Genomic DNA, 13,874 nt, shown 5'->3' with positions numbered 1-13,874 from the left:
TTTTCTCTTTTAAGTTTAGTTTGTTAGCACTTAGTGCCTGAAGCACATGTACAAGCTAGACCTGTGGGTCTGTCTGTGCTTACAGATCACTGTTAAAGACTTGAGAAGCTGCTTGGGATTTTTGGGGGCATTTAGTAGCTCAATGAGCCTCTTCTGATCACAAAACATACTTTTTCTAAAGCATTCTTTCTTTTTCCTCTCTTCCTGACATTTCCCACAACATGTATTGATGACCTGTTTAAACTGTCAGTCTTCATCCAGCAGGAATGAAGCAAGACTCTGATCATGACAAAACAGTTGGTAATTTGAGGCCATCTACTTTGACTTCAGTACCTGGATTTACTTAGTCTCACTTCAAAATTTGGTCTTTTATCTACTTTGGCAAGTAATTTTTTATTTTCTGTGTAGCAAGAACCTTTTACCAAGGTTAACAGTTCAGCAAACTGACTTCCAAGCATGCGTTAGACTTGAGGGTTCTTAATGAAGGCAGTGAATATTCCTGGCATTTAATCAGAATACAGAGGTTTATTGTGTGAGGGCCTTGATGGGGGAGGGTTTTGGTCACAAATGAGTGTTTTTAGCATATATGGCATTTCGTTCATCCTAGTTAACACTTACTGTTACAGTGCCTTGGGGACAAATGTAGTCTTTCCAAATATGAAATTGCCTAATTATTTTTCCGTCATTTTTCATTATACCAGTACAGATGCAGATTAATAGGATTTTTTTCTCAAGTTGTTGACCCTAAATAACCGTGAATTTGCACTCTAATAAAAAGTTGTTTATCTTTTGAATTAATTTGGAAGCTATATAGTTTTGATTCACTGTTGTTGAATACAGACCTGTTAATAGCATACATAACACTGCTGACCTGCATAAAGTCATTTAATGATAGTAAGTATTACAGTATACCGCTTGCGTATTATACAGCATGGGGGAGGATTATTTTCTTAGATATGCAAAGCATTACTCTATGTTAAATGTCTTTCAGAAATCAGCTGCCCTTGAGCATTGCTACTGTACTAATCTTACCAGATTAGCCTCTAAATATTTCAGATTGTTAGGTAATGGCTCTTATTAATATTTGCAAAGTTCTTTCTACTGTAACTGAGCAGCTTTATTATAGAGGGCCCTAGGCTTTCATGGTGTATAAGGAAGAATAAGCGTAAGGAGCAATCTCAGCTTTAACAGTACTGCCTAAATTTCTGACTCTGAGCTCCTGAAATGTGAGCAGGGGGAAAAAGACACTACCCTGCACCCTGAGGAGCATTGCTCATCACCCATGGCAAGAGCCAACTGCTGCTCTGTGACTTGGGCATCCCTCACTTCTGTGGCTCAGCAGATGACGGAGGACCTCTGCTTCACACAGCTGCCAGCTCTGGTTCACTCCATACAGGGGGTATGTCTGCATGGTCTCTTCTGTGGTCATGTATCAGCTGTCAGCTGCCTGACTTAAGACACTGGGCATTGGTCTGTTAATGGTAGCACAGATGCAGTGCCAAGTACTCGAGTGTTTAGCCAGCTTTCTTACTAGGTTTGACTGATATTTGTAATTGGTTGTTTTCAAAGAAGTATCTAAGCTGCACAAAGTAGGAGCTGCCTGTGTTACGCACCACTGATTTAGGGAGTTTGGTTGCTCAGCAGAGATTATTTATACCATGCATCAAAAGAAAGGAAGTAGTGACAGGGATAGAAAAATGTGGAGCACTGAGGTATAGAGAACGAGGTTACAGTGAAGATGTTTGGGGTTTTTTTTGGAGGGAGCAGATATCTAATCAGCGCAAACAGCAGCACTCCTGAGCAGAGGTTCGCAAGCTTTTGTATCCACAGCTCTGCTCCCATATGCAGTTTTGTGTTTATCATGTTTAGCTTGGGATCTAAACTAAAAGCTATAGGATGAATTTTGACTTTGGTCTCAGTTCTTGGCACTGCTGTAATGACTTCTGCACTGGCATTCATGTGAGTTTCTGATGAAGTTCTAGCAGTAGGTTTATTTGCCTTCCCTCGTCACCTTGGTTTATTTAGTAGAACAGGACAAAATGACAAAGGGTGACTTTGCAGGAAGATCTGACAGTGCTAAGCCACTGTAGATCTACTTCTCAGCCAAGCGGTTTTGCTGAGCACGAGGCATTCTTTGTCAGAGATGAGAGAGCAGAAAATGCTTATAGACAAGTGTTTTGAAATAGAAAATTGAGTGGTTCAAATATTACCAAAAACCATATCTGGTTATACCTTTTCAGTGACTGAGTTTTTTCAGGTTTTGTTCTACCTCGTTATTTTCAAATGCAACAACTTATCCCATACCCAGTGGCAGGCAGATACCAATTCATAGAAAACCGAAGATTAAATTAAATCATTCCATCAAATTCCTTCCATTAAGTAATTAAGTTAATTTTTAAAAGTTTTTTTTCTAATAAGAGTGATCTGTGTAAAATCTGCATAAATACTCCAGTACACTTTTGGAAGTGAACAAGGAGGAAAGGCACTTCTGTCCCGTTTTCACTCTTCTTGCAGGAAGGCAGGAACATGAAGAAATGATTTGCATATTTCAGCAAATACGACATAAGCTTTTGTGACTTTCAGACCCATTTTAAACTTGCACTGCTGACGAATGGCCCCTCTAACTTCCTAAAAGTGCACTAATTTGAGACATCTAGCTGCACAGTTACAGGATTAACTCTTCAGGGAGTCCATAGATCTTAATCTTTAGCACCAAAGGGCAAATGAGTGTCTTTAACTACATTACCATTAACTACGTTATCTCTTTCCATGCTCCGTTAATAAACACGATGAATGGGATTGCATGGAAAGAGTCTTCCCTAATGAGCGGCACTCTGGCAGTTTGACACCTCCATGCACATTTGTGCAGCTGCTGTACTGACCATGGACTGTAACTTCTGTTTGAAGTTCAGTCTTCTCAAATATTTTGTCTTTGTAATGTGAACTAAATCAGATACCAAATTTATCAAAATTACCACTTCAGCAGTTTCACAAAAATAATTTTTTTAGGCAATAGTTTTAGATAAGATTAGATATCTTTATCCTGAAGAATTTTTATCTGACTTTTTCTACTGTTTGACTTGTCTCCATACCTGGAAGAATTTGAATTAGCTGGAATTACCTGGAATTTGAATTACCTAGAAAAAATTCATTGAAAGTATGTGGAATACTATTATTTTGATATTTTTTTTTTCTTTAAAGGCAGAAATTCAGAAAGAAGATAATAAGGTTGCTTGGCCGTTACAGCAAGCTGTTTTCTGTAAAATGGACACAAAATACTATAGTTCAGCACAAAAAGTCAAATAAAGGAGATTATTTTAATTTTCTATCTGATTGGAACTTGCTCACACTAATGGCTAAATACAAAGCTAATAAACCCAATAGGAGTTCTCCCTTAAATTATTATAATGACTATCACAGAGTGGTAATTGGAAAGTATTTCAGATGAAAATCGGTGCTGAAGCCAAAGGAATACTCCTGATCTTTTGTGGGCTTATAGTATTTTTCCAAAAGAAAGAGCTGTGTGCTCCCTGGATTCCTATCAGGCATTTCAAGCAGTTTTCTGAAGAGCAACAACTTTGTTGTCAAAGGATGTTAAACACCTTCTCTGTCACCCACTGGAGGGAATGACCGTAGTGCCGCAGCAGGCAGGAGAGCAAAAAAATTACTCGTGTCCTTTCTGCCATATAACGTGTTTCGTCATGACAGCACTCATGAAACAACTCCAATTAATAATGATTAGGTCTAACTGTAATCTTTTAAAAAAAGATAAATGGAACTGTTTCTACTCATCAATGCTTTTCATGTCTCTGGAGGAATAGGAATTGCAGAGTGGTTTACTGATGGGAGTTCTTATATTGGATGAATAATCTTTGTAATTGCTGCCTTTTGGTTTGTCGTGCCTGAATCCTGCCTGATACATGTGTGTAAAGAACTATATATATCTGCATTGAATACACAAGTACTTTTTGTAGTGAATCACCTCTTAAACTTTGTGAATAGCCTCTTAAATTGTCATCATGACATCCCTTGTCTTTCTCAGTGAAAAGCTGAGTTGCAGGCAGAATGCACTAGCAAAGTCTGGCCTGTGCTGGACTTGCCTCTGTGCTGTCATGCACCCTTTACTCCAGATTGTCAGGCTGTCTTGTCTTCTCCACAGATTCTTCTCCTTCGCCCATGCTTATTTGGGATTTTCACCTAGCAGATTTACTGACATAAAACAGTATCTGAACTGACCGAAGAAGCAAACATAAGCACTTGCCAAAAAGTAGTTTTGATCTTCACTGGCTGCCTCAGTCTGTTTTCCTTTTCAGAGACAATCTGGGGCATGTGATCCTGATTCAGAGAAAGATCTATCCCATATCACTTCTATGATTCAGACATTTGGGAAAAGAAAAAGAAAGAACATGATCCTTGAAGAAGATATCCCCATGGACATGTGAGACTAGAGTTTGGCTAGTAACGACATAGCCTCACCAGGCTGAGAAAAACGTCATCCATCATCTCAAATAGCAGTCCTTTTCTAGTCAGAAGGGAGCTATGGTTCTCCAGTGACACTGAACAAAGAAACCCTCTTCTAGAAAAAGATGTGACAAAGCAAGAGTACCTCCCGTTTCAGGCAGGCAGCGAAGCTCTAGAAGCCCCTTCACGTGGTGCTGGGCCGGTCTGCTTAGTGACAGGAATATGACAGATGCCTCTATCCAAGATAGAACTTGTACTCTTGGCTCTAGTTTTGATATGCTGTGTGGTGTTGAGTAAGCTATTTATCTTCTCTGACATAGTAGGAATATGCTACTCTTCTGTATGGAGCTTCTGGTATCTATATGTAATAGCGGTTATAGTGTGTCTATTTCAGTCTGTATAAATATGAAGTATTTATAGGCTTAAATATGGATACTCCTAGCAGTACAAGTGGTAGACATGATTATTTAAAAAGAAAGAAAGAAAAAAAAAAAAGAGCAAAAGAGGGGTTTTGTATTGCCTTGAACCAAAGGCATTTCGGTTATTCTTCTCCTATGACTTTGTCGCTTCAGGGTCATAGTTTTAAAACTGTGCCTTAATGACTGTAGTCATGCTGACTTCATTCTTACCTAGGAGATGACTTTCTCATAAATGCATGTAAGGAAGTCATTCTGTGTTTGAAAAATACAGCGGTAATTAAAAGTACAGTCCTTTGCTTCAACTGGTTGCTAGCAAATCCACACTGGAGCAGTAGGAGTGAACCACGAAAATAGAGTAAGTATGCATATGAATATAGGCTGTTGACTGTTCTGTAGCCACAAGCTTAAGCCAAGAGTGTCTGGTTTTAATACCAAAGTAATACTTTAAAGGTGGATTTAATTTCTAAATTTTAAGATTTAATACTTTGTTTCAATTCACTAAAGATGTTTCAAAAATCTAGCTTGTTTTACATGCTTCAGAGCTCTTTGAAAGCAGTTGGCAGCAAATATTCTGCCTCACCAGAAGTATTTGGTAGTTCTCAATATCCATACAGGATATGGGAAATGGAATATGAAGGCTTCTGCCTGTTTGAATCGAATCCTTTTAGCAAGCAGCAAGGAGAGGAATGCTGCTTTGAATTTAAAAAGTCTGCACAGAAGAACCATGCTTTGAGTTGTTATGAATCTATTTCAGGAACAGGCAGTTTCTATCAAAAGGTACAATTTGCTATGTATTAAATCTTTAAAAGTTTTAAAAACTTTTTTGGAGAGGTATACGCAAAACATACTAGCTGCACTCCAAAATTTACTATTTTAGGGTTATGTTGCATCTCTGTGACATACCCAAGTGTCTGTACTAAATCCCATTTCTGTGCACTCATTCATGAGTAGTATCTTTGATGCTACTGTACGAAGTAGTGTACTCAAAAGCCAGATGTTTTAGGGGTCTCTGTTCTGAACTAGAAATTTCAGGGTACTGTTCTAGGCTAGTACCTGGTGTCTCATCTCACATTTGATTTGCTTTAAAGACCAGATGTTTGGGGGTATTGAAATCTCAACTCAAACTAATGCAACCAGAAAGTAAGTTGATTTTGGTTGGGGGAGGGTAGCAGCAATGTATTACCTTAGTCTTTCATGCTCAAGGCTTGCACTTTGTAAAAACTGAAGGCAAATCTAGAATGTAGAACTAGCCAAACCCACAAATTCTGATTTAGACCTACTTGGCTCTTCGGAATCATCACAAGCTCTGGGCAGTGAGTCAGCCAAGAGCTGGTTTTCTCTTCAGTACTGTGTAAACACAAGATGTTTCCCTGGGCTAAATATTATTAAGTAAAAAAGTCATGTTTATTTGATCTTATTTTTTTTTAATGTCATGTACTGTATAAAAAATGATAAATACATAAAGCTACCATCTAGGGAAATCTGAAAATCCTTTTCTTTTACACTTTCTTCATCAGCTCAGTTTTGAACACGAAGCAATTTTAGGGTACCCTGCTATTTTTTATTTGGTTCCGTATGTGATAATGATTTGGATCAAACTACTGACAAAGCTTCACGTGTTGTGGGAAAATTAGCTTTGGAAATAGCCATTACATTTAAAGTAATTAAGAAAAACCTCAGGACTTAATTCATAGTTCTACCATGATGTGATTCGAATTCTTAAAATTCAAAGTGAAGGTTCTGCAGCTGACTAGTGCTTTTTCAGGGAAAACTTTAGATATGGATACATAGGTGTATGTAAACATGACGTGGGGTTTTAATCTTTAGGATGCTGTAAGTTTGTTGGCTGTGACAAGCACTGGAAAAGCTAATGACTATGTTCTAGACATCACATCCTTTTGCTTCTGGCAAGTCCTCTCATGCACCTTACATCTTTCCAGAAATGGCTCTTCACAGTGATTTAATGAGAGGCAGTTACCTTGCTGAGCTGTCACACCCCCAAGCACTCGCTCCTTTTCTCTTCCTGCCCACCCTTGCTGTTTGTAGGTCTGGCTGAGCACCCACAGCAGGGGGGTGGCTACTCCCAGAGCCATTGCTTTAGTCTCTCAGCGGTGGTGTTGGCTGCCACTGTGGAAATTCAGTGTAGATTGGTGGGCATCAATCTGCCAGTAGATTTATCTCTTTGCGGCTCTTCACCATTCATGTGGTTGAAGTGGATGGCAGGTCAGAAGATAAAAGGGAAATAGATACATATGTAATAGAAATATGAGCCGGAACATAGCTTGCTCCCTTTTTGACCCCATTTATTTTAGTATAGTCAAATGCTTTTTGTTTGCAGTGATGTTTTCAGAATCAGCATCTATTGTCTGATGATGGAATTTCTTAACATAGCCCTTAGAGTTTGTTATTCTGCTGAAATCTATGATTAATTGTGGCTTCTTTTTTTTCCCCATCTTGTTTAAAACTTTTAAGATGTAATACTGCTGAGAAAATAGTTGTGTATCGCATTAAGAATACAGTTTTAAGATAATAAAAGTCCAGTGACTGGGGACTCCTGCGTGTACTATTTAAAAGATTGAGCAGAGGTTCCGCCTAGGAAAAAAGTAGTGGAATCATATTAATACAGTATATTAAGATGAAGTCTGACTGTGCTTTTAGTACTTGTTTAGTCATGATTCACCATGAAGGGCAAAGGCAAGGTGCAGCGTGTGTGTATGTGCCCATACATGCAGGAGGTGGTAGGAAAAGACTGCAGCATTCTTCTGTGGCATAGTTTTATCTCACCTTATGAAAAAGATGATTCTGAGGGTAAAGAAAAAAAAACAAAACACCCCCCACAGATGAGAACACAGACAGATACAATATCAGCTCTATAGTAGAATTATAAGCCTCCCTTCTCCCCCAAAATCAAAGACAGACATTAAAGACATGAAAAAGATGACTGGTGTTTATCTTTTTTTCCCCCCTTTCTACAGTGCGGCTTCATGACAGCATATCAGAAGAAGGATTCCATTACTTAGTCTTTGACTTGTAAGTATGTGTTTTGTGTATGTTTAGCATGTTGGGGATGTGGTATTCAAAGTTATAGATGCAAATACAAGCTCACAAGATAAATGCATGGTTCTGGTGCAGTGAGTTGGACAAACAGATGTAAACAGAGCTGGAAGGATAGTAATGTATTTGGTTATTTGTATGTGCAAGAACTGATTTGTAAGTGTCACTGTAAGAAATCCATATTAAGAACTTTGAAAAAGTAGGGCCACGGTTTAAATGGATTTTAATATAAAATATAGGTACATAAGTAAAAGTTGCATGAAAAGTATGACTCGGGAAAAAATAATTTACTCCAAGCCAATTGTCTGTAAAGGAAACATTAAAAAAAACATATGGAAGAATAGTTTCTCTACAGAAGAACTCCATTGCTGGATTGCAGGGTAAGCCTGACTTTCCTAGAGGGAAAGAATGTTTCGGTATTTTACTCCTGATTCATATCTTACTGATACTTAGAGTGTTTCATTCTGACACCATTCAGAATGTAAAATGCCCAGCATATAGAAAGGAAGTTTTCTACTTATTTCCCATTTTGCTTCAGGAATTTCAGTCCTGTGAGCTCTTCATGTAGTGACTGTGCATATGTGGAGCTGTTTCTTCTAGATAGGCTGTTTAGTGGAAGAAGGGATGGTGGCAACATGAACGATGTGTCTCGGACTCTTAACTTAAAAAGAGACACTGATGATCTTCATTCTTCCCTGGGACAGGCAAACTTTTCTGCTCGCTTGAAAAGTTACTGCTTTTGGTTCTGGGTATGGGCAAACATGAATTATTAGGAATTGCCTTGCAGAACTGACTTATTTAAGTAAAATTACCTATTTCAACTGCAGATTTTTCCAGGGCAGTTGATGTTTTTGACAAACAACACCCCCCAGTCCTCACCCCCAAGAGCTTTCTTAGGCCCAACATGGTTTTGCTGATTAGGAGGAGAATACATTATTTCCCCTAGAACTGTGAAATAGCTCATTTCTAAGCATACAAACTGAAATATTTGCATTCAGCGTACGTAAGTTAGAACTTGGATCTTCACAATCAGTTGCGTGCTTTCATGGTCAGGTTACATTCTGTTTTATTTTTGGACTTAATTTTTTTTCAAGAAATCTGTGAAGACTTCTTCAAGACTAGATTTCAGACTAGCAATACAAAAATATTAAATAGCCTGTCTGCAGTGAAGGCATTCAGGATTCAGTACTCAAATCCTAACTGGGCTTAATAGGAACCTGTATCTGATTTGTATATATCCCAGGTAAGTGCTCTGACTGTTGACTTGGAAATAGCTCTAGGGAACAACATGCATACTTGTTCTCTGACATGCACTGGGTTTTGTTTCGCTCTTTTTTTTTTTTTTTTTTTTTTAAGGGCTACAAAGGAAATCTTCCTGAATATTTCCAAGAAGCGCATGTAGAATTCTTAGTTCTAGGGACAGTATCCCTTCTATACACTGGTGGCAATTTTATTTCTTTGTTGTTCTACTGTACTGTTAGAAACTATGGCCTACTGTAACTGCAGTTAGTCCACTTCTGCCTTAAATTGAATACATAATGCCAGACATATCTCAAGGGAATGTGAACTAGAAGGCATTTGAACAACTTCAAAGTTGTAGATACCACTATCTGTATCTTGATAATAACAGAACAAATAGAAGTCTGTGTTCTGCAACAAAAATTAATACCTAACCCAAAGATACTGTCTTGGCAGAAAGCTAGATTCTGCAGGAAGCATTCTGTGCTGGCAAGAACTTCCTCTTTTTCCCTGTCAGTCGCATTCAGGGCAAACATAGGAACAGACTGAAATGTATGCTGTTCATCTAGAATGGTCCACATGGTTTTGGTTTTCATCCTCTTCAAAAAAAGAGGGCTTCAACATATATATATATATATATATATATATATGTACACACATAAATACACACACACAGCTTTTTATGTTTTGATCATGTGGTTTGGGTTTTTTGTCAAAACGACTTATTTTGCAAAAAAGAAAACGTCTAAGTGGTAGAAGTAGTGACTGTACTGACTGTTAGTTGTCTTTGGAAAAGCATCATGTTGCATTCATGAAGAACTTTTGCCTAATTAGTAAGGATGGCTGTTCACAGTTAATTTTTAATTCAGACTAAGAAATTACTGCTTTAATGCTCACTAATACTATTTATTAGTGAAACTTCATCTTTTACTGCAGTTAAAAATATGTGGGTTAGTGGCTTGTTTAAATGTACATAAAAGGCTTGCCACAAAAAAAGGTACCATATGGACTTCTTTAATATGAAGGCCAAGTACATGCTTTTATTTATTTATTTAATTTTTATTCAACAGGAGCCTGACTGTGGTGTAACACTGTCACTCCACCCATGCATACCATTATGTCATTATCTTAATGATTTCTTTCAGACTGTGTGGGATTCAGTACAACTGGTTTTTTAGAAATTTCTGTTAGACTGCATCCTACATCAGAACGTGAAGAGGAAGAGTGCTTTTTCTGTGAATAGAAAAAACCCAATCATTATCACCTGCTATTTTGAATTTCTAATAATCTCTTTTGAATTAATGTCATAGAGATGCCTGCAAATCGAAGGAGAAGCCTGTTGCTTTGCTTGTATACCTCAGTGATAGCTGTGCTTTTATTTTATGGAAAAAAGTGATTAACATGCTCTGTGAGAGGCATGTGTCTGGGTGAGGAGTTCTAGTGTCTAGTGGAAGTCTTTTAAAATCCACGTGGAAACTGGACATTGAACAATGAAATATGTGCTTTCTGACAAAATGCAATATCAGGGTGTTCCTGTAAGAAGCCGTGAATATAAGAGAAATAGATGCACTGAAGTACTGACATATCATACACACGCATCCACACACAAAATTTATCTTTGGTTGCTGACTCCTCATCTCTGAAATATATGCATGGTGATGTCATTCTGGAATATGGTGGTAGTTTTGCACTTGACTAGGCGAAGTAGTGATTTTCAAGGTCTCGTTGATGTCACTGCCAAGGAACAGAGGCATCTTACTGATCTACCAATATGGCTTCTACTTATTTTAGAAAATAAAGAAAGGTAGCCTTCTGTGATACTTCTCCCGAGCAAAGGACTTGCTCCTTTGATGTTTCTCTCACTAGTTATAGTGACGTGATTTGCGGATTAATAAAATCTGCATAGTAAGATCAGGAATGGGCTTCATGAAGTTTCTTGCTCCTCTTCCCTTATTGGTTAAGGCAACTGTAGTTAGGATTTGCGTGTCCCTATCAGCCCATTTCAGTTGCTAAGCATGAATGAGGTTGTCTTCAGCGTTAATGATGCTAGATGAGTTCAAATCCAATGAATTCTGTCAGTATTAATTGCTGTATCTGAATGAAAACAGCTGTAGCACTTGAAGACTCTCTTGTGCAAGTCAATGAGATTCTCTTTTTTCAGTGTCTCCCATTTTAATGCACTGGATGAGATGCAACAATTGGTACATTTAGAATCCTGGTGTCGCTGTTGAATCCCAAGTAAAGGGAGTGTACTGTGTAGAAGAAACAAAAATACAAAAAAAAAAAGCCTAATTGCACAACAATGTTTGCCTAGGGTAAGTGCCCGAACCTTTCTTTTTGGAAGTAGAAAGGTCACAGATAAATGTAAAAAGTATATGGCCACTGTAATTTTGTAAGATTGCTTCCTCTCACCTTCATTGTGAAAGCAGTTTAAGAATTAAGAAATAGAAGCTGGGAGTAAACAACACCAGTGTGATCATCAGCAGAGGCTTTTTTAGCTACCTTTGCTAATTTGGGAGTTCCTTTTAAATACCTTCTTATATTTGTAAATTCTCTAATCGGTCAAAGGTGGTACATGAAGTTGTGTATTTTTGTATGTGGTGTTATGAATGTTTGCAACAAAGAAATGTGGCATTTAACACTGTAAGGAAATGCAGTAATTTGTTTTAGTAAGTATAGAAAGTCAGCTGAATGAAGCAGTTGAAAACTGCTTCTAACGGTACCTCTTCTGAGAGGTAAATAGAAGTAGCATCCTTTGTACATGGAATCCTTCTGCTTGCTCCTCTCTGCAGTTTTTCTGAAAGACATACCTGGTGCAGAGGGCCTTGGTGTTTCTACATGCTGCTTGTACTTCTTTTGTTTAATCAAACCCACATGCTTTATTTGTCATTTCAGTATGCTTGTCAGAAAATTACGAAGTATTAATAATAATTTGTGAGAACCAGTGGCTTTTAATTTGTACCCTGAAAGTTACTAGAGCTCATGTAATGAATGTCCTTCACAAAATAAGACATCACTGAAGTTGACAACATGTCTGTATCAGAAAGGCATTGAGTTCCATTTACTTCCCATTTTAATCTTGTGGGGAGAAAGTAGCTTGGCAGCTGTTCACGTAGCTTTATAGTGACGGCCCAAAGTTGTGGGTTTTTTTACTTTTTACCCTCTGCTTTACAGTCTTCACTTACATTGTATATAGCCTACCTGGATATATTTGTAGTTCTAACTATGCTGGTAGTTTCCTTCTAAGTACACGGACTAGAATCTGTGTATAATTCCCACCCCACCCGAATGGTACGATGTATCAGTTTTTCATTGTTTCAGCATAGGGGAAAAAAAACCCTAAACGTTTAACAGAAGCAGCAGTCAAACTATAAGTAAGTCCTCTATTTTAATTTCCTTCTGTAATTTGATTTCAGAGATCAGCCTAAGTATTTTTGTTGATCAGCAAAACCTCCAAGAGTTCTGATTTCAGCACACCTCTCCATGTAAGGCTATTTGGTGCCGTTACTGGTAACGGAGAGGTAGCACAGAGCCACGCATCACACTTTTGTTTCAGGTCATGGCCTTTGCTGTCCAAGGAGAACCTCATAACTAAGGACCTCTTCTATGTGTGTCATTTGTATTCATGATAGGTATCTTGGGTCCTTCCCTAGCCATCGTGTTTCATAATTGAAGATACAGGGGGGAGAAAATCCACCTAGCAAAGTGACATCTAATAAGGAGTAGAATGCTTTGTAGCCACTTTGGTATTAGAAACTGTATAAAGCATAAAATGTTTATTGGTAACTGCTCTGTTCTTTATTTATAAAATCAGTGAATAATGTAGGTTGGTAAGGATCCCTAGAGGTTATCTGGTCTAACCCACTTCTTGAACAAGGTCCAGTTGTATCAAGATGCTCAGATATTTGTCAAGGTTGGAACATCTTCAAGGATAGAAATTCCACAACCTCTTTGAGCAACAAGTGCATAGTGAATAATTATAATAACAATAAGGAAAGGAAAAATCCTTATATTTGGTATTTCTGGTGTTTCAGCTTGTCTGTTGCCTTTCATGCTGTCTCTGTGTATCCACCCATTAGAGAGCTGTAGACAGCAATGGGATCTCCCCTGAATCTTCCTGTCATAACGGTGACCAAACTCAATTATCCCAGCCTCTCCACGTGCCTCCAACTCTAACGGTCTTGGTGGCCCTCCGTTAGACACAGTTCATTATGTTGGTGTCATTCACATACTGGGAAGCCCAAATGGCGACACAGTACTCTAGGTGTGATCTCACAAGTACCAAATGCAAGGGAAGAATTGCTTTCTTCAACCTGCTGGCTGTGCAGTTGACCTTTTTTGCTGCAAGGGCACATTGCCCATGTATGCTCAGTGAGCAAAGACCACTAACACAGCTATAGCGATTTTCTCAAGAGTCAGAGGCTCAGGAGATGCAAGTGAGTTCTGGCCTCTCTTACTCCCCTGCGCTACCCTCCTTCATTATGGCCATTTATCTGTCTTCTGAGGATTATTCCTATGGTATCCTTCAGAGTGACAGAGCGTGGGAATTCTTGACTACTCATTCAGTTGTCAGTGAAATTCACCTGCTCTGTTCTTGTTTTTATTTTTTCATCGTTTAACAATGGTTATGAATGCCAAGCAAATGTTTAGTGTCAGTGAATAAGAATGCACATCCCCATCTTTTCTCTGTGCTTAAGAAGA

General features: G+C 38.3%; 1 protein-coding gene across 29 annotated transcripts in view; it reads left to right on the top strand.

Moving 5' to 3' along the window:
• Nucleotides 1-13,874, top strand: part of CAMK2D (calcium/calmodulin dependent protein kinase II delta) — a 167,530-nt gene that overhangs the window by 85,304 nt on the left and 68,352 nt on the right. For all 29 annotated transcript variants that reach the window (XM_049815514.1, XM_049815512.1, XM_049815511.1 and 26 more), the window contains one exon: nucleotides 7,856-7,910. In XM_049815514.1, coding sequence (XP_049671471.1) covers nucleotides 7,856-7,910 — 55 coding nt within the window. The remainder of the gene's footprint in view (nucleotides 1-7,855; nucleotides 7,911-13,874) is intronic.

Source organism: Accipiter gentilis, chromosome 12 (assembly GCF_929443795.1).
Source record: "Accipiter gentilis chromosome 12, bAccGen1.1, whole genome shotgun sequence".
Taxonomy (NCBI): Eukaryota; Metazoa; Chordata; class Aves; order Accipitriformes; family Accipitridae; genus Astur; species Astur gentilis.
This window is presented reverse-complemented; position numbering and strand designations above follow the sequence as displayed.